The following is a 21,942-nucleotide window of genomic DNA, read 5'->3' on the forward strand; positions in this document are numbered from 1 at the left end:
TATGCATATAAATGTATCCATATGTATGTGTGTATTTGTATGTGTGCATATGTATGTGTATATGTATGTATGTATGTATGTGTATATGTGTGTGTATATATGTATGTGTATATTTATGTGTGTATAAATATATATATGCATATATATATTATTACTATATAATTATATATATAATTGCCTTTATGGTTTATGTATATCATCTTACAAGACAAATAAATTAATAGTGATTATTTAAATCAAAGTTGCTTCTGATCCATGAGAATAAACTTAACTATCTCTAAACTTGCCTCTCACACATAGACACACATTCATATAAATATATATAATATGTATACGTTAAATTTAATTTTGTGCAGTGTGTGTTAAAGCAATACAATGCAAGGGAAACTACGCAAAGGAGGGGGCTGTTCCCGCTACAAGATACTCGAGGATCTTTGCTTTGGATCAAAGATTATAGCGGAGCTCTATAATCTTTGCTTTGGATCACAGCGGGTGGCATACCGGAAGTCGCGTGTCGCATTGAAAAATGGCGGCCGTGACGTTCCGTCACGTACTACACGCCAGTCCATTGGATTTCGAAGGAGTGGTCTATCTTGCTCCTCTAGGATCTTTGATCAGTACCACGTTCCTGCCTTCTCCCCATATCCCCTGAATCCGCTATATTTAAGAGCCCTATCTAGCTCTCTCTTGAAAGTATCCAGAGAACCTGCCTCCACCGCCCTCTGAGGAAGAGAATTCCACAGACTCACAACTCTCTGTGAGAAAGTGTTTCCTCGTCTCCGTTCTAAATGGCCGACACCTTAGTCTGTCCAACGTCTGTCCACTGTGGGAAGCTAAAACAGAAACAACACTGGGAAGCTAAAAACGAAATTGCAGGTGCCCAGGCTGAGATATAAAAACCATCATTAAATACAGGTGAGGTGCCGGAAGACTGGAGGGTGGCAAATGTTGTACTTAGCAAGGGCTGCAAAGGAAAGCATCAGAACTATAGACCAACGAGCCTAACATCTGTGGTAGTCAAATTACTAGAGAGTTATCTGAGAGATAGGATATATCTACATTTAGTTCAGTTCAGTTTAATTTATTGTCACGTGTCCCGTGGTACTGTGAAAAGCTTTTATTACGTGCTGACTAGTCAGCGGAAAGAGAATACATGATTACAATCGAGCCATTCACATTGTACAGATACATGATAATGGAATAGTTTTAAGCAAAGATCCTAGAGGGGCAGGATAGACCACTCCTCCGAAATCCAATGGACTGACGTGTAGTACGTAACGGAACGTCATGGCCGCCATTTGTTTATGCCAAACGCGACATCTTTGGTAGGGGGGATGGACTCCACAGTTATACAATCTGCTCTTACATCAGGTCGCAGGGAAGAGCAAAGATAAAAGAGGCTAGATATTAGTTCAGGACTACTCTCTGGTTGCAATAGGGTGGTTCAGTTGCCTGACAACAGCTGGGAAGAAACTGTCTCGGAATATGGTGCTGATTAGGGATCGTCAGCATGGTTTTGCACGTATGATGTAAATCCTATGTAAAGTAGGATTTTGACTAAAATGTAAAAAAATGGTGAATGGAAAAAAAAATGTCACTGTACCTATAAAGTTAGATGCCTGTAATTATTTAGAATTTGCATTTTCACATGCTTTTTATGTTACATTCATGCTTTTATGTTCTGTCATGTTATGTCCTGCTGTATTTTTAGTGAAATAAATAGAGCAGCACAGTGGTGCAGCGATACAGCTGCCGTTTCACAGCACCAGAGTTTTGGGTTCGATCCTGATGACGGGTGCTCTCTGCAGCTGGGCCGGTTTTAAGCCTATTTGACCAATTTTATCAGACAGAGTTACCGTTTGAAGCCTTTTCTGTATTCTAAGAGGAATAAACCACTACTGAAAACGTGAAATGAAGAATGAGAAATTTTAATTCCAAAAATGGCTTGTGGGTGGAATAGCTGATTCTGAATATAATGATTATTTTTCGTGTTCCATGGATACTTATATAGGGTAGTTTTTACTTTTGGGGAACGCACCGCATTACCGTCGGCAAATCCTTCAGCCCGGCGCCGCCAAATCAGTAAGTAGATCCACGACATGTGGCCTGAATTAATGTTATATTATGAAAAGTGCAATCGCAGGTTAGGTTTGGTTTGGTTTGGTTTTGTTTCGTTTGATGACTCAAAATTTATCTAGCGGTAGGTTTGGCTAGGAATCACCTGTTTGTAATCAATGTTTGTAATGAATGTAAACATAGCCTAGTGCAACTCCGAAGACCAAATAACAGTGGTTTCCTTATAAGATTTTGTATAATCACAGCAATTTTCAAATATTTCGGCATAATACTTTAGAATTTATTACAGTAAATGCGTACAAAATCTTTACAAGGCGATTTCTCAAAACTTTGAAATTTTGGTAAAATAGTTCTTATAACTTTTTTTAATATTGAAGTTCTTTCCTTCTTTCATCATTCAAACTTGCTTCCTTCTTTCCCCTTCTTCTTTTTTCCTTCCTTCTTGTTAATACAATTTTTTTAAATTTCAGATTATTGTCATTGTTTGTCTTTTCCAAAAAAGATAATATAAAAAGGCCTTACATCATGGCAAGCACAAGCAGAGATCGAGACAAAGGGCGTAAATATTTAAGTGGCAACCAGAAACGAGCACTGGTCAAGGCTAAGGTAGCTGAAAATGAAAAACATAGAGGTGCTATCAAAAAATTCCTTGTCACTCCATCTTTGAAGCGCCCATGTATTGAGGATGAAGAAAACAAAAACTATTCAGAAAATGACGATATAGCTTTGAGTCCAATTACAGTTGATAAATACAATGATGACATTGATAACAAATTAGAAAAGGATGACGCAGCTGTGAATCAAATTGAAGACGATCTCAATGCACCAGAAGACAGTGCCAAAGCAGAAAGCTTACTTATGACCGGAGAAAAACAAGACCAAACATCATGCAATGATAAATCATCCATGAGTACAGTTGTAATCAACATGTATGATGACCCAACCAGTTGGCCAGCAGATATAAATAAAAATGTAAGAGATTATTTAACAATGAAAGGTCCTCCTAATATTCCAGTGATCAGCTTTCCAAGAAATGAAAAGGGATTGTGTTTTTCAAGGTTTCACTGTAAGAGGAAAACTTCCAAATGGTGAGAGTGTTGAAAGACCTTGGATTATATACTCTCAGTCTGCTGATAGAATTTATTGCTTTTAATGCAAACTTTTTAGTAAGAACACAACCAGTACATTATCAACAAGTGGATTCAACAACTGGTGTAATCTTCATACAAGGTTATGTGAGCATGAAAATTCAAAGAACCATTTGGAAGCCACATGGAGTTTCTGGGAGTTACACCAAAGACTTTGTAGTGGACAGACAATTGACAAAGAGCGTGAAAAAATTGTCAATGAACATGCAAAGCACTGGCAGCAAGTATTCAAAAGGTTAGTAGCAATAGTGCAGTTTCTTGCTGAGAGAAATTTAGCATTTAGAGGAACAACAGAAAATGTTGGTAATGAGAGTGTGCACAATGGAAACTTTTTAGGTCTTGTGGAGCTGCTTGGAAAGTTTGACCCTGTTCTTGATACACATTTGCGAAAAATCAAAACCCACGAATTTTCATAATCACTTTTTAGGAAAAGATACTCAGAATGAACTACTAAACATCATGGCTACAGCTATTTTGAATGAAATACTGAAACGTGTAAAAGCAGCTAAGTACTACGCCATTCAAGATGGCGGACAGCGGGGGTGATGCGCCGTTGTGTATGGCCGCTCCTCCTGCTGTCCGTCCTTTCACCCTTATTTATTTTTATTTTTAGTCCTGTTCATATCAGGTGTTTATTGGAGGTCTTATTTTATGTGGTGGGTGGGGGAGGGGAAGGGGGAAATTATTTTTAACCCCAGTCCTACCTGGTCGGAGATGCGGTTTTTCTCCGAACCGCATCTTCGTCCTCTCTGTGCGGCCTAGTCGAACTGGAGCAGCGCTGAGCGGCGTTTCCTGCGGGGACTGCAGCTTCGACGGCGGTGTAGATGCTGGGACATCTACAAGGAGCGGGCGATGCCTTACCGGGTCGCCTTGCGGTAATCTCCGGGGCACTGTGACCGTTGACGGCACCGCGGAGCCTGGGATCCGAGATCGCCAGTGTCGGGGGTTCGGCCGGCGCGGCCTGTGAACTTTGGTCGTTGCAGTCTTCGGGGGGGAAGCGGCCGCTTCAGTCCTGGCTGCTGATGGATGTTCACCGACGCCGATGATCCAGCTTCACGGCAAGAGGGCCTGAAGACACCGGGCTGGCTGAGGAGGCCAGATATAGGCCCCGACCTCGGGTGGACTATGAGGGGGAGAACTGGATATTTTTGGTGCCTTCCCTCACAGTGAATTCTGCTGTCGGGGGACGTTTCATGTTGATTTCTATAGTGTACTGTTTCTGTGTCTTTTTTCTTTTTCTCTTTTTTCTCTTTTTTTGATTTGTATGGATTTATTGCATTGATCTGTTCAATTAATTTAATCAATCTCTGTAAAGCACTTTGGTTCAAATACTGGTTTTGTTGAAAAGTGCTATATAAATAAATATTATTATTATTATTATTATTTTAGACTGCACACCTGATATGAGTCACCAAGAACAAATGTCTCTAACGATCAGGTATGTGTCTGATGGTAGCTTGGCTCCTTCGGGTGTTTATGAACATTTCATAAAGTTTATACAAGTTGAAAGTAGCACAGGAGAAGATTTATATAAAACATTATTAAACACACTGAAGGAATTAAATTTAGAAGTGCAAGACATTCGAGGCCAAGGCTATGACAACGGTAGCAACATGAAAGGTCACACATCTGGAGTACAAGCATGACTGTTGAAGGATAATTCAAGAGCATTTTTTGTACCCTGTGCATGTCACAATTATAACCTTTTACTCGGAGATGTAGCCAAGTGTTGTCCAGATGCCATAACATTTTTTGGGATTCTGCAAACGATCTACATATTGTTCTCAGCATCAACAAAAAGGTGGGCAGTTTTTAAAAAACATGTACCCAGGTTATCAGTTAAACCCTTGAGCAATACAAGGTGGGAGTGTCGGATTGATAGTGTTAAAGCTATTCGTTATCAGGTTGGAGAAGTATATGATGCACTTGTGGAAATATCAGAGATAACAGATGAGCCCAAGGTAAAAGCAGAAGCTGAATCTTTAGCAAACCAACTAAAAGACTACACATTTTTAGTTTCTTTGATATTTTGTTATGAAGTACTTTTTAAAGTTAACTATGTAAGCAAGCAACTACAAGATGAAACAAAGGACATTGATGAAGGCATGGAGTCATTTGAAAAACTATTATCATGGCTAAGAAGTTATAGAGAGGAAGGTTTTAATGATGTTCTAGTATGTGCAAATGAATTGGCTGAATCTGTTGAATTACCATTGGAGTTTAGACAATTTCAAGAAAAAAAACTACATAGAAGGAAGAGAATGTTTTCATATGAGACAAAAGATCAATCTTTAGATGATCCAAAAGAAGCATACAGAATTCAGTGCTTCAACTTAGTGCTAGACCAAGCTATTCAGTCCATGGAGTGTAGATTTGAACAACTTAAAAGCCATGTAAAATTATTTGGATTTCTAAATAACTTTCAAAGTATACAGAAGGAGGAAATAAGGAAACACACAGCAGACCTTGAAGCAGCTTTAACAGACACCACAATAAAACAGAGCACTGATGAAGAGGTAGTTACTGAAAAAACTAAAGACGTTGATGGCTATCTATTGGCTGAAGAACTTGAAGCTCTGAAAACTTTTCTTCCCTCCAGTATCATTAAGCCTCATGCTCTGTTTGAATACTTGGTAGTAAACAATCGATTTACAGCATTTCCTAATGTTTTTATTGCTTTGAGGATTTACTTAACAATGCCTGTAACAGTCGCATCAGGTGAAAGAAGTTTTTCAAAACTAAAACTGATTAAAACATACTTACGGTCAACAATTTCACAAGAGAGACTAAACAATTTGGCAATGATATCTATAGAAAATTACATTGCTAAAACCATTGACCTTGAAAATATTTTGAGAGACTTTGCAAATAAAAAAGCCAGAAAAGTATTTTTCTAAAAGACCTGTGTATAAGCAGTATGTCTGTAATTGCCTTACTTTGTATTAAAAAAATAAAACTTTCATATAGTTTTTCAAAATTTTAGTATATCAAGCATTTAATGTTTTTTTTGGTTAAAGACGAGCATACTACACGAAATATAAACATACATAAATTTTTACTTTTGTAGAGTAGGGGCCCCGCCACCAGTTTTCTAATTGGGCCCCGCAATTCCTAGCACCGGCCCTGCTCTGCAGCAACCATCGATCACCTCGTATACTAGCATTATCCTGCTCACTAAGGACAATTTACGACTTACAAAAGTTAATTAATCTATAAATCTGTAGGTCTTTGGAGTGTGGTATCTGTAGGTCTTTGGAATGAGGAAACCGGAGCATCCGGAGAAAACCCACGTGGTCACAGATAAGAATGTACAAAAACGCCATACAGCACCCATAGTTAGGATCAAAAAACCCGGTTCGCTGGCAATGTAAGGCGGCGAATCAACCATTGCGCCACCGTGCTAGTTGCTGCTTTATACTGAAAATAGACACAAAGTGCAGGATTAATTCAACGGGCCAGGCAAAAAAGGAATAGGTTGTGGCGCCACCTGGTGGTCAAGCCACTTAGTGATCGAACACTCGTCAACAGAGGCGGGAAGAGAACTCATCAGAGATGAGGTGTGTCCTTCAACAACAGCATAAATTAAGCTTGAGTTCACGAGTCAACAACCTCGCTCAACAGCAGCAACAATTACTTTATGTTAGAGTGTAGCAAACAAGCTTATGTACCAAACTTGTAATGTGTTAATAAAGACAACGTTTGCACACAACGTTTAGACTCTACAAGGTGACGTTTCAGGTCGTCTGATGAAGGGTATCGACCCAAAGCTACACCTATTCCTTTTTCTGCAGAGATGCTGCCGGAGCTGCTGAGTTAATCCAGCACTATCTTGTGGGTAACCGTAAAAGGGTATCAAAGTACAACTTGTTCAATGGCAGATATTATGGGAGAAATTAAACAGAGCAATCTTGTTTCAGAGATACATGGTTATCAAAGATGTCACATGATTAACCACAAACCTTGACCCAATGCACATATCTTAATTCTTTCTTCATTTAATTTGGACTTTAGCATGAAAACAAGTCTAGTGTCAGTAATATTTAAAAGGGATCTGGCTCTAAGCCATTTGATATGAAGAACGAGTCTACTCAGTCTGAAGGAGGGTCTCGACCCGAAACGTCACCCCTTCCCTCTCTCCGGAGATGCTACCCGTCCCGCTGAGTTACTCCAACATTTGGTGTCTATCTTCGGTGTAAACTGGCATCCGGAGTTCTTTCCCACTCACTTATACTAGAAAGTGTTGCTGTTTAGCACGGACGGTGTTTCCAGAACCTGTTTGAAGTATTAGCCTATGGCGTACACAGCCAAAAGTTGTAGGACAACTTGTTATTAGTAAATTGTGCACGCAAGGTGATAAATTATCAGTATTTTGGAACAATCCTGCTCTACAACTTCAGGTTCACCCACAAGGTTGAAGCGCTCCAGGCTTCTGGGCCCAAGGCGCAGTCAGCGCCACGTCTGCAACTAACATGCGGGATTACGATGAAATTACAGCCTTCCTGGGGGAATGGGGACCGGCTCAGAAACTCATCTTCCTGCTCTTGACTGTCAGCGTTATTCCCAACGGTTTCGCCGGTCTAAACATCATCTTTGTCGGGGATACCCCAGAGCATCGCTGCTCGATTCCCGGGAATCTCAACCTCAGCCAAGCCTGGATGAACAGAACCATCCCACAGGTGCCAGGAACCCAAGTCCAGTACAGCCAATGCAGTCGCTACCGCTTGGATGTGATCAGGAACCTCTCGGAGGTGTTTCCAGACCCAGATCTCCTCAACGTGTCCGGGATTGACGAGGAGCCGTGTTTGGATGGATGGGATTACAGTCAGGACCAGTACACCTCCACCATCGTCTCCGAGGTTTGATTCAGATTTACGACCTGAAACGTCCCCTGTCCGTGTTCTCCCGGGAAAGCGGCCTGACCCTGAGTTACTCCAGCACTTTGTGTGCACTTTGTTTACTGAGTTACTCCTGCACTTGCTATTCTGGAGGATCTCAGCAGGCCGGGCAGCATCTGGGGAGGGGTATGGACAGGCGGCGTTTGGTGTGGGGTCCTTGTCGGGAGAGAGCTGGCGGAAGGAGTTGAGGGGAAGGAGTGGAACATGAATGGAGAGCACAAAGTGCAGGACTCAGGTGCGGAGACCGGTGAGGTCAAATGAGCAGACTGGGATTAGTTTGGGTGCCAGTGGTTACAGAGAGAAGGCGGAAGAAAGGGGTTAAGAAGGAAAGATGGATCAGCCATAATTGAATGGCGGAGTGGGCTTGATGGGACGAATAGCCTAATTCTGCTCACATCACTTATGACCATGACCAGGGGAACACCATTCCCGTTTGGGCTGGGAGGAAAGGGTCGAGGGCTGAATTGCAGGAAATGGAGGAGACACGGGTAAGGGCATCTTCCACACCTGGATGTGTAGCAGAAGTGTTTGGGTAAACTGTCCCCTGAGATGGAGCCAGAGAGATGGAAAAAAGGAGAGAGGTGTCAGATATAAGGAATTCGAGGGCAGGGGGGACATTGATGGTGATGTTGATGAAATGAACATCATGTCATTTGATGCATGGTCCTGCATGGATTCAGGAGCCAACCCTAATGCACTTATGCTACAGATCCACTGCCAGCCCCATCTACACTTCTTCCCAACCTGTTTCTTACTCGGAATCCAGAGGGAAATGAGTTGACGAAATAATGCATGTGTAGAAATATGTGTCCGAAGCAGCGTTTCTACCTGAAATGTCATCTATTACTTTTCTCCAGAGATGCTCCCTGACCCGCTGAGTTACTCCCGCTGTTTGTGTCTTTCTGGGCAATAATCCAAGTCCAACACCGATTTCCGGCAACTGGTGGTCCAGCTCCCCCTGTAATCAGATAAATATGTACCAGCCCCCAACCCACCGGAAGTCCCCACAAAAATGTGACGTCCAGGCCAGGTGGGGTGGCCGATCTCAACCTCCTCGGATTTCCGTGCCTGATCAGCGGGTCGAATCTGCCCTCTGCGACCGGGGCTCTGGAACTCCAGGCCACCCGGAGCCGACAGATCCGATCCTTCCATAGCCGACTTTGCGGGCCGGTTTCTCGCACCCCCCCCTCCCCCCCCGAATGCCGTGACCTCTGCTGGTCCGGCAAAACAGATTAAAGGGCCTGTCCCACGTGTATGCGCCTGCATGCGGTAAGCACGACCAAACCGGAAGTGGGGGCCGCGCGGATGTCGAGTGAGTGGCGTGAAGTTCAAGCGAAGTCCGCGGGAAGTTCGCGCGTGACGTACGCTGTCAAGACGCTCCGCGCATCGTCGAGGCGGCTGCGGGCCGGCAGGTCGTTGCAGCGCGGAATTTTTGAACACCAGGCCCGTGCGAAGCTTTTCAAAAAGGGGGGTGGCATGACAGGATTACAAAAAACTTAATGTGAAATAATGTGTGCGCTGCACACATCACAAGCGCGAAGTGTGAAGTCCCTCAATGCCGGGGTCCAGGGCCTGCTTAAGGGCCCTGGAACGAAGCTCAGGGGTTTTAGATGCTCTCTGATGCATTCTGAGCCTTATTTTAGAGCATTTCTGCACCAAATTTATGACCAATATTTCAGAAATTAACAGGAATCTCAGGTAGGTTTTTCACGCAAAGAGTGCTGGGTGTATGTAACGAGCTTCCAGAGGAGGTAGTTAAGACTGGGACCATCCTAATGTTTAAGAGACATTTGGACACGTACATGGATAGGACAGATTTAGACGGATATGGGCCAAACGCGTGTGAGTGGGACTAGTGTAGATGGGACATGTCGGTCCGTGTGGGCAAGTTGAGCTGAAGGCCTGTTTCCACACTGCATGTTAGCAATGTTACAAAATTTTGAGATTTAAAAAATCAAGTCTGCAATTTATCCCATCAGATAAAGCATAACAATAAGTTTAATTTGGCAGGACCTAATTCACTTTCATATCTCAAGTAATAAAAAAAGTTATGGCCATTTTCATTCTCGGAAATTAGCATCTTGTTCCCTATTGATTTTCTATGGACATAACAAAAAAGCTGTGATCGTGGACAGTCAAAAGCCCATAACCTTCTTAAAAATTAAGAGAACTGAATGAAATTTTCAGTTATCATAGAGTGAAGCATTCTGAAACAAATATAAAATAATCTTACTTGGATGACCTGAAATTAAAGCATATAATTAGTTAGTTACCCAATTGTAGCTAATTTCAAACTTCAATTACTAGATGTAAACATCTATCCATTTCTTAATAAATTATTAACATTTTTAAATAGCCCAAGTGTCCAAATAATATTCACAAATAATTCACAATAAAACATGATTTTAAAATCTCATTTACATCAATTTATAGGCCAAATGGAAGGAATTTAGTGTTCATTTGCTGTAAATTAAAGTCAATTTAAATCGGCTTTCTAGTGGGTTCCTATGAACGCGCTGGTTTAGAACGTTCACATTGCGCTGGATTTGTGCCCTCAAGTGCCCAGAAAAATACTGCGGGATATAAAAAGCCCAAAATGAACTACTCGCTATAGAAAACTTTATATGCAGGGTTATACACAAGCCCCATTTAATGTAAAAATAAGGTGCATGCCTTTAATTATTTGCTTTATAAAACCCTGGTGCTGCGAGAGGTTGCGGAGTGAGAGAGTGATTTTTAAACTACTATAAATATTATACAAGGCCATAAAAACTAATAATATCTTTTGCGACGGGGTCTTTCAGCGATTTTCCGTTAATGATTTACTAGGCTGAACATTTTCGAAAGGAACAGCCTAGTAAAAATCGCGTTTTAAACCCGCCCCCTCTAAACAGCGCCAAAATCACACACACGGGGTAGGGCAGATGCTCAGCCACGATACAGGTAGGTTTTGTAACATACCTAATTCTATTACTAAAAAGTGAAGAAGAAAAATGCATGTAGATAAGTAGAGCAGATTTGAAAGAGGAGTGAAATGTAAAGGCAGGGAGAGGTTTATGGGTGGAAAGGAACATAGGAAAGGAGGGGGAGAGTGGGCTTGGGCAGATGGGTGAAGGGAAAATAGTCACAAAGTGCTGGAGTAATTCAGCGGGTCAGGCAGCATCTGTGGAGAACATGGATAGGTGACATATCACAGAATTCTGGAGTAACTCAGTGGGTCAGGCAGCATCTCTGGAGAAAAGGTATAGATTATAGTTCGGGTCAAGACCGTTCTTCAGTAATATTCATGATGTGCCATGCATAGACATTCCTGAATGTTACCCAAACCATCGTGAGCTACTTTGTTACAGTGCTTGCCCTCTCCTATAACGTTTCTGCTGCCTTGGGTGATGCAGGACAGGACACAAGCTTTGGGACATGGTGTGAAGCTGTTGCTGTCTGTCCCAGCCTGGTAAAAACCTGGATGGAGTGGATTTGGAGAGGATGGTTCCACTAATGGGAGAGTCTAGGACCAGTGGCCACAGCCTCAAAATTAAAAGACATTCCTTTAGGAAGGATATGAGCAGGAATTTCTTAACTCAGAGGGTGGTGAACTGTGGAATTCATTGCCACAGACAGCTGTGGAGGTCAAGTCAATGGAGATTTTTCAGGAGGAGATTAATAGATTCTTGATTGATAGGGGTGTCAGAGGTAATGGGGAGAAGGCAGGAGAATGGGTTTGAGAGGGAAAGATAGTCATAGGGTGATACAGTGTGGAAACAGGCCCATCTGCACTACTCCCACCTGCCCACGTTTGATCCATATCCCTCCGAACCTGCCCTATCCATGTACCTGTCTAACTGTTTCTTAAATGTTGCGATAGTCCCTGCCACAACTACCTCCTCTGGCAACTTGTTCCATACACCTACCACCCTTTGTGTGAAAAACATACCCCTCAGATTCCTATTACTTTTGCCCTTCACCTTAAACTTATGTCCTCTGCTCCTCGATTCACTTACTCTGGGCAAAAGACTCAACCACATCTATTCAAATCATGATTTTATACACCTCTATTAGATCATCCCTCAGCCCCCTGTGCTCCATGAAAAAGAGTCCCAGCCTACTCAACCTCTCCCTATAGCTCTGGTCCTCTAATCCTGGCAACATCCTCATAAATCTTCACTGTACCCTTTCCAGTTTGATGACATCTTTCCTATAACATGGTGCCCAGAACTGAACACAATACTCTGAATGCGGCCTCACCAACTTCTTATGCAACTGCAACATGTTGCAGCAGGATCTGGATCAATTAGCCAGGTAGGCAGAGGACTGGTTGATGGTTGATGGTTGCATGGTTCCTTGAAGGTCGTGTCACAGGTATATCAGGTGGTCAAAAAGTATTTTGGCCCTCATCAATCAAGTATTGAGTATAGAAGTTGGGAGGTCATGTTGCAGTTGTATAAGACGTTGGTGAGACCGCATTTAGAATATTGTGTTCAGTTCTGGGCACCATGTTATAGGAAAGATGTCAAACTGAAAAGAGTACAGAGATCCCCATCCTGGTTCAGTCCAATCAGGGTTTTGTCATCCACAAACTTGAGAAGCTTGACAGAGGTGTCTGTGGAGGTGCAGTCATTGGGTTTGAAGTGGTGATTGGAGTGGAGTGGTGATTGGAGTGGGGTGGGTGTAGAAGGGCCCAGTCTTTGCAGACTGAGGTCAGGCTGTGAGTGGGTGTGAAGTGGTTGGGTGGGGTGGAAAGGTTCCACTCTTTTCATACTGGAGTCTTGCCTTAAGTAGGTGTGAAGTGGTGAATGGGAAGGAGAGGGTGCCGGGTCCATTCTTTGCCAACTGTGTTGGGGAGGGGGATATTGTTTAATATAATGTTGGGGAGGGGGTTTCAGGGTTACGTTCCACTTCACTACACCTCGGTGTATGTGAATGTGACTAATAAAATACCTTTGATACCTTTGATACTTTGATTTTCAAGCCTGCAGTAATACTCATTCAGGTTGTTTGTCAGCTGACGATAGTCCAAAGAGCGGGGGGATTTCCTCTTATAGCTGGTGATTTCTTGCATGCCCTTCCAAACTGAAGAAGAATCACTAGCTGAGAACTTGCTCCTCAACTTCTCAGAGTATCTTTCCTTGGCAGCTCTGATTCCTCTTCTCAGCGCTTTATCGATTAGGCTATATTTTAACTCTTTAACAATTAGGCTATTGGCTTGATGCATATTTGCCCCCAGCACTTCCCCCAATCTCAAAATGGAAATGTTACATCTGTATATAATGATCCCGTTAAAATGTGTATTTATGTCACAAACTATGGAATTCATATTTTTCAGTATTGTTATCAAGGAAAAGAAACCAGTTCCAATTGTTTGATATTATTTGATATTGTTTAATATTATTCATATGGAAGAGAAAATATAATAGCTCTAAAACCTACCTTAATTTTGTACTCATTCAAGATAATTCCGCTTTCCCTCTCCCCTCCCCATCTCTCTCTCCTCTCCCTTCCCCTCTCTCGCTCCCCCTCCCCCCCTCTCACATCGCCCCTCTTTCTTGCGGGTGGGGGGACGAAGATGAAGGTGGCGCGGGCCCAGCGAGCGGGGGGAATGAAGGTGGCGTGGGCCCTGTGGGGGGGTGGCGGGGGCCCAGCGGGAGGGGGGAATGAAGGTGGCGTGGGCCCAGCGGGGGTCAGGAGCGGTGGTGTGGGCACAGCGGGGGTGGTGTGGGCCCAGCGGGGGTGGTGTGGGCCCAGCGAGGTCAGCTGGGGTGGCGAGGGCCCAGCAGGGGTGGCCTGAGCCCAGCAGGGATGGCGGAGACCCAGCGAGGGGGGGTGGCATGGGCCCAGCGGGGGTGGCGTGGGCCTAGCGAGGGTGACGTGGGTTCAGCGGAGGTGGCATGAGCCCAGCGGGGGTGACATGAGCCCAGCGGGGGTGGCATGAGCCCAGCGGGGGTGGCATGAGCCCAGCGGGGGTGGCATGGACCTAGCGGGGGGTGGGGGTGGGGCCCAGCGGGGGTGGCGTGGACTCCGCGGGCGTGGCGTGGACTCAGCGGGGGTGGCGTGGACTCAGTGGGGGTGGCGTGGGTTCAGCGGGGGTGGCATGAGCCCAGCAGGGGTCAGCGGGAGTGGTGTGGGGGGAAGATGGCTTGGGCCCCGGCGGCAGTGGGAGGCGAGGGGAGCGGGCTCCGCCGCAGCGGCGATTGGTGTTGGGGTTACAGCCGTTGGGTTCAGATTCAGCCACTCCCGCCCGGGGACGAGAGAACAGAGAACTGGCCGTTTCCAAAGTGGAAACATTGATTTATTTATTAATTTTTTTCGATTCCGCCCCCCGATTTTTTATAAAAATTTTTTTTTAGGGTGACTTTTTTCTGAAGGGAAAAATAGGGGGGTGCAGTCGCACCCAGCGCACCCCTTCGGACAGCCATGAACACGTTCAATTTTTCGGAGCCCCACGCGATGTCGGGACCAGCTCCGCACAACTCCATACGGCTCCGGCGATCGAAGTGAGACCGGCCCCGCGAGGCCATACGGTTCAAGTCACCACGTTAGGTCGCGCTTGCCGCATGGAGTTGCATGCTCGTATGTCAGACCCTTAAGGTCGGTAAGGCTCCGGAACCAGGGGTACCGGAAATCGTTGTTGGATCTTTACATGGGTACGAATGGAACAAAGAGCATTCATTATTGCCAAACAAAAGAGAGGCAGAGCTGGGGCCGACGTGAATACCCATGGTTTAACCTTCGATTTAAAGAAAGTGAGAGGAATCAACAGAAATGTTGTTGAGGGTGATGATAGACTCTGCCAGGTGGAGAAATTTGTTAGTTCTGGGGAACTGGTGGCCACTGACCTGGGAAGAAATGGAGAGCCCTGATGTCTTCCCGAAAGAGATGTAGTTCCAAAGTTGGAAAGTTACTGGAGGGTATTCTGAGGATTAGGATAAACAGGCATTTAGATGGACAAGGGCTGATTAGGGAAAGTCAGCACATTTTTGAACGTGGGAGATCACACACTGCCTTCTCGAGATGAGAAAATCATTTTTTACACAGAGAGTGGTGAATCTGTGGAATACTTTGCCACAGAAGGTAGTTGAGGCCAGTTCATTGGTTATATTTAAGAGGGAGTTAGATATGGCCCTTGTGGCTAAAGAGATCAGGGAGTATGGAGAGAAGGCAGGGATGGGATACTGAGTTGGATGATCAGCCATGACCATATCGAATGGCGGTGCAGACTCGAAGGGCCGAATGGCCTACTCCTGCACCTATTTTCTATGTTTCTATGTTTCTGTGGCAGAGAATTCCACAGATTCACAACTATCTGGGTGAAAACGTTTTTCTCATCTCAGTCCTAAATGTCCTACCCCTTATTCTTAAACTATGACCCCCTATTTCTGAACTCCCCCGACATAGGGAACATTTTTCCTGCATCCAGCCTATCCTATCCCTTAAGAATGTTATGTGTTTCTATGAGATCCCCTCTCATTCTTCTAAATTCCATTGTTTATAAACCCAGTTGATGTATTCCTTCATCATACGTCAGTCCCACCATCCCGGGAATTATCCTGGTGAACCTACGCTGCACTCCTTCAATAGCAAAACTGTCCTTCATCAAATTAGAAAACCAAAACTGCGCACAATACTCCAGGCGCAGTCTCACTAGGGCCCTGTACAACTGCAGTGGGACCTCCTTGCTCCTATACTCAAATCCTCTCGCTATAAAGGCCAACATACCACTTGCTTTTTTCATGCCTGCTGTACCTGCATGCTTACTTTCAGTGGCTGATGTACAAGGGCACCCGGGTTTCATTGCACCTCCTCTTTTCCTAATCTGACACCATTCAGATAATAATCTGCCCCCACTTCTGGTGGTGCTATGGAGTAAGGGAGACTCGCGCCGACTAGCTCCACAAAAAATTGTTTGAAAACGGGGGAAAAGAATGGGACTTACCTGCAGACAACGACACTGGCTGCTTGCATCAAGCGTGTGATGTCATCAGGCGCGTGACACAGGCGGTATGTCTATGCAACATACCCCCCCCCCCCCCCCCCCCAAGACGAGAAAAACCGGCAAGCCCAAAGAAGTAGGCTCGACTGAAGCCTTGGGCTCAGTTTTAACATTGTCCCAGGAAGATGTCTCAAAGAAGAAAAAAACAGATGTAGAAGAACTAAGAAGTTTCCTCGCACAAGAAATTACAAATATAATGGAAGAATTGAAATAAACTTAAACATAACTTTAAGGAAGAACTGCAATTAATTAGAGAAGAAATTAAAGAAGAAGTCACAGCTTCTGTACACGAAGTACTGGAAGCATGGAAGTTAAACATGGAAGAAAATCTTAATCAAAAGATTGAAGAGGTAAAGGTTAAATTAAATTCGATGGAATCCAGATTTAACTCTGCTGGATCCCATCTTCAACAACATACAGTTATAACTGAATTAGAGGAAATTGCTGATACAAGTTCTAAAACTACAAAAAAGCTTCTCTCCAAGAACAAGCGTTTATCAGACTTATTGCATAAAATAACTGAAAAATGTATTGACTTGGAGGGACGTCAGAGACGCCAGAATTTAAGAATCGTGGGCATTCAGGAAGGCAGACAGGGGAACCATGACCCCAGTAAATTTGCCGCAGATCTATTAAAAAAAGTCTTAAATCTGGATCAAGAACTTTTACTTGCTCGGGCACACAGAGCATTGGGACGCCACCCAAGGGCAGAAGCCCCCCCCAGACAACTGATAGTGAAGGTGCAATATGATCATGTTTTGGATGATATGATGAAGAAAATCGTTCGCAGCAGAAATCTCGTATTTGAAGGAGATAAGATCAGTATATTTAGAGATTATCCTGTGGAGGTCGCCAGGAAAAGAGTGCTGTTTACAGACACAAGAAGAATACTTAACAATATAAAAGATCTGAGATATGGACTGATGTACCCCGCAACACTGAAAGTCACCTACAAGAGGAAGGAATATTTCTTCATCAAACACACAGAAGCACTTGAATTTGCCCAGAACGTCAAGAATAAGACCGAGGATTGAACAAACACTCAACATACACCTGACGGTACGGGACATCGTTACCCCGTAGAGAAGAAATGGAACTTTAAATTGCTATACTTAAGGACTGCTCAAAATTTATAATGAGAATCGAGCAGTTATTTTGCTATTGATATATAACATTTATATTTTAGTACTAATCATTACTAATTACTACTAATCATGATTACTGATTATTACTAATTATTGTTAACTGGATCAACTTAGAATTAGCTAAAAGTATGAATTATAAGTAATGTGTGATTCAGGCAATTTATTAATAAAAATTCAGTTTTTTTTGCTTTGATAGTTTTGACTAATCTTTGATTAATATTTTTGTTAAAGGAGACGAATATCTTACTTTGAGACTAATAATTATTTCACTAATGGAATATAACTATTGTTTCCCTTTCCCCATAAATTGTTTTTATTGAAAGTGAAACCTTTTTCCTAAGGAAAGTACGGAGCAAGTATTACTTTATTTTTACCAAAGGCTACGGAAGTCCTTAGATGTCTAGCCACATTAGGGTGGCTATCACTAACTGTACCAACTATAGATGTAGTGTTTTTTTTTCTTTTACACTTTACTAACATAGTATTATTTTACTTTCTCTATTTTATCTATATTACTAAAAGTCTGATCTTGACCGCTTTTGGCCCATTGTGCTGTGATTTCCGAGAGAACGCCACCACTTACGGCCGTCATTTTTGGCCATCTCACTCAGAGCCCCCTCCTCCTTCCGGGACCGGGGGATTTTTCCCATCAATGAAAATTCAGAGAGATATTAATGGGTTTTTTTAATTGCCATTCTCTCTGCTGCCCCCGCTGGTGACAGGGGGAAGGAACTGTAAAACCCGGAATTGTAGTTCCTTACTCAGTCTCTGCCAGACCCAGGAAGCGAGAGGGTCACGGCTCTCTGAGCTGCGAATAACACTGAACGCACGTCTACTCGACGGCGAGTCCCCTCGATGCGGCTGTAAAGTGGCTGCTGCTCAATTGTTTGCCTTGCCTTTTTTTAAAGTTTGTGTTCACAAAATGAATTTTGGTTGTCAGGTGGCTGTAGCCCAATTGTTTGCTTGGCCTTTTTAACAAGTTTGTGTTCACAAATTGAATTTTGGTTGTCAGGTGGCTGCAGCCCAATTGTTTGCCTCGCCTTTTTAAAAAGTTTGTGTTCATGAAATGAATTTTGGTTGTCAGGTGGCTGCAGCCCAATTGTTTGCCTTGGCTTGGCTTTTAAAATCGTTGCAACAGTTGGATGCCAGCCCAAGAATCCATTCGGCTCGCAATATCTATACTAGCCCCCTGGAAACCAGTACCTTCGGCCTGCAACACCCTACTAGCGCTACAGACAGCTCCCCCCCCCCCCCCCCCCCCCACTGGTGAGCAATATTGGAATCGGTGGAGAGGTGGAATATTGCGTCGGTGACCTGCCCTCCCGTGTGATACTGGGACCCAACGGGTCCCACTTAGTATTATATTATTATTTTTATTTTGAATGGACATAAGTTTTATTTAAGGAGATATGTCTGGGAGGAAAACCTACGAGATCTAAAATTCATCTACCTGATGTTCGGGTGTAAGGTAGGGTTTAATGTGCTGAACCATTTGCTCTATTATAGACCACCCTAATCATAAGATGCAAGACGTTAACATGAAAATTGGGGGTGAAGGAATTACATTCTGTAGCTGGAATGTTAAGGGAATTAATGAATCAATCAAGAGAGGTAAAGTATTAGCTCATTTAAAATCACTTAAAGCAAATATAATATTCCTCCAGGAAACACATCTTAAAAATGTAGCGCAACATAGATTGAAAGCAAAATGGTTTCCTAAAACGTATCACTCTTCATTCTCACATAAATCTAGAGAGGTTGCAATATTAATCCGTAAAGGTATACCTTTTAAACATATATCAACCATAGAAGATATTGACGGCAGATATATTGTATTAGTAGGTGAGTTATGCTAAAAAAATTGTGACTCTACTTAATGTATATGGACCACATTTTGATAGTCCCTTGTTTTTTAAGAGAATATTCAATACTATCCTGGAATTCACACAACATAACTTAATAATTGGTGGAGACTTAAATTGTACACTAGATTCTTATTTAGACAGATCATCAACTCAAAGAATATTAAAATCTCAGTCAAGTGCATTTCTAAACTCATATATTAACACTACCAAAATCAAGAAGTCTGGAGAATTGAAAATCCATCCGGCTGAGAATATTCATTTTACTCACCGGTGCATTAAACTTACTCAAGGATAGACTCATTCTTAGTAGACTCCAAACTTATTCCATTTACCTACAACTCGAAATATCATAATATTATAATCTCGGACCATGCACCACTAACATTTATGATTAAACTAAATGGAATGGCCGAGAAACAGACACAATGGAGACTTAACCCCCAAATTTTAAATAAAAAGGTATGTCATGAATACCTTATAGAACAATTTAATATGTTTTTTGAAGCTAATGGCCGCCCTAGGACTTCTGCTTCCCTTCTTTGGGAAACATTTAAAGCATTTGTACGAGAAGCATTAATCTCCTCCCAAGCATTTCATAATAAAGAGAGTCGGGCTAAACAACAGATATTGGAAATGGAAATAAGGCAATTAGACATAGAAAATGCAGTAGCACCATCTATGGTAAAACACATGGTAAAATTGCACTACTGAAATACAAGTTAAATAAAATATACTCAGACCAAGTTATAAAACTTTATCAACATACAAAACAATTAAACTTTGAATTTGGTGATAAACCACAAAACTATTAGCACGTCAACTTCGTAACCTGGACGGGGGAAAAAACTATTTATAAAATTTGATCAGTCAAGGGAGAAATATTAACACTGCCCATAGATATCAATGACAGATTTTTACAATACTATCTAAAACTTTACTCAACTAAAGTGACAGAACAGTCAGCAGGAATGAAAGCATTTTTACTGAAATGTAATCTTACGGGTTTAGATCTGAAAGAGAGAGAATTATTAGGTGCTGAAATAACGGTAAAAGATATCGAAGAGTCAATTAGATCTTTAAAAAATGGAAAGGCCGCAGGTCCTGATGGTCTAAGCTCTGAATTTCATTAAAAAATTTATGATCTGATTTCCCCACACTTACAGATGCTGTAAGCTTTCCCCACACTTACAGATGCTGTAAGCTTACGCTCAACAGAAACGGCCAGAAACTTTAAACAAATCTACAATAACATTTATACCAAAAACTGATAAGGATCTTGAAGACCCAGGTTCATATAGAGCAATAGCTCACTTAAATACTGATCAGAAAATATGAATCCTATCTCATAGATTGAGTTTAGTGATTAACAAATTAATACACCCCGACCAAACAGGTTTTATTCCAAAGCGTTACTCATTTTATAATCTGAGATGACTATTCAATATTATATACTCAAATAGAATTGCTAATGCAGACCTAGCAATCATTTCGTTAGATGCTGAAAAAGCATTTGATCAGGTAGAATTGTCATATTTATTTTCGGTGATGGAAACATTTCAATTGGGAGAGAAGTACTGCACATGGGTTAAACTTTTATATTCTAACCCAACAGCTAGAATATTAACAAACCAAATGTTATCAACTAAATTTAATCTTTCGCGAGGTTGTAGACAAGGATGTCCACTATCCCCATTATTAATCGCTCTTGCAATTGAGCAGAAAGTGTTAGAGCCCATCCAGAAATACACGGGTATAATACTAAAGACACAATGAATAAAATCTCTTTATATGCAGATGATGTATTAATATATATTACAAAGCCAGAAACTAGCATTCCAAACCTATTAAATCTAATAACTCAATTTGGTCAGTTTTCGGGATATAGAATTAATTGGAATAAAAACGAAATCATGCCAATAATGAACTCAATTTACACACACTACAACAATCCCCCTTTAAAATAGTTAAGGAAAAACTTAAATATTTAGGAATTTATGTAACTAAGACATAAACTTCTTTATTTAAATTAAACTTCCCACCTTTACTGAATAAATTACATAAGAATATATAGTATTGGAAAACGCTTCCTATTTCAATGTTTGGTAGAATTAATGCGATAAAAATGATCTTTTTAACGCAATTACTGTACCTATTCCGATCAATTCCGATATATCTCCCCAAAATGTTTTTCTTTAAAGTCGATTCGATTGTTACATGCTTCATCTGGGATTATAAGAATCATAGAATATGCAAAAAACATTTATGTAAATCAAAGACAAATGGAGGTTTAGTCTTACCAAATTTTTAGGGGTTTTTTTGGGCAGTCCATATTAAAAACATGAATTTCTGACTGGAAGACATGGATCAGCAACCAGATTGGTTAAGGATGGAAAAGGAATACTGTTTGCCTTATGAAATTGGTTCAATTATGTTTGCTCCCACAAAACTGCACAAAAAAACCTATCGGGAAAACCCTATAATACATAGTGGTATACGAATCTGGAAACAATTAAACAAGGCTTTAAAATTGGATAATATATCACTCTGTTTCCCCATTGTAAACAATCCTTTATTTAAACGCTCCATATTGGATGAAGGTTTTACACAATGGAAAAATTATGGAATTAAAAAGATGGGACATCTTTATAGGAAAGGCATTTTTCTTTCATTTCAGGAGTTACTACAGATCTACGGACTACACTCAAACACCTTTTTCAGATATCTACAATTTAGAGATTATAATAATAATAATAATAATAATAATAATAATAATAATAATAATAATAGTAATAATAATAATAACTTTTATAGTCATTGCACAGTGCAACG

At 41.9% G+C, this 21,942-nt stretch overlaps 1 protein-coding gene across 1 annotated transcript in view; it reads left to right on the forward strand.

Annotated features, from left to right (window-relative positions):
- The first annotated feature begins 7,081 nt into the window (after nucleotides 1-7,081).
- Nucleotides 7,082-21,942, forward strand: part of LOC129701821 (organic cation/carnitine transporter 2-like) — an 82,026-nt gene continuing 67,165 nt past the window's right edge. The window contains exon 1 of the mRNA XM_055643292.1: nucleotides 7,082-8,080. Coding sequence (XP_055499267.1) covers nucleotides 7,694-8,080 — 387 coding nt within the window. The 5' untranslated portion in view covers nucleotides 7,082-7,693. The remainder of the gene's footprint in view (nucleotides 8,081-21,942) is intronic.

This window comes from Leucoraja erinacea, chromosome 11 (genome assembly GCF_028641065.1).
Source record: "Leucoraja erinacea ecotype New England chromosome 11, Leri_hhj_1, whole genome shotgun sequence".
Classification (NCBI taxonomy): Eukaryota; Metazoa; Chordata; class Chondrichthyes; order Rajiformes; family Rajidae; genus Leucoraja; species Leucoraja erinaceus.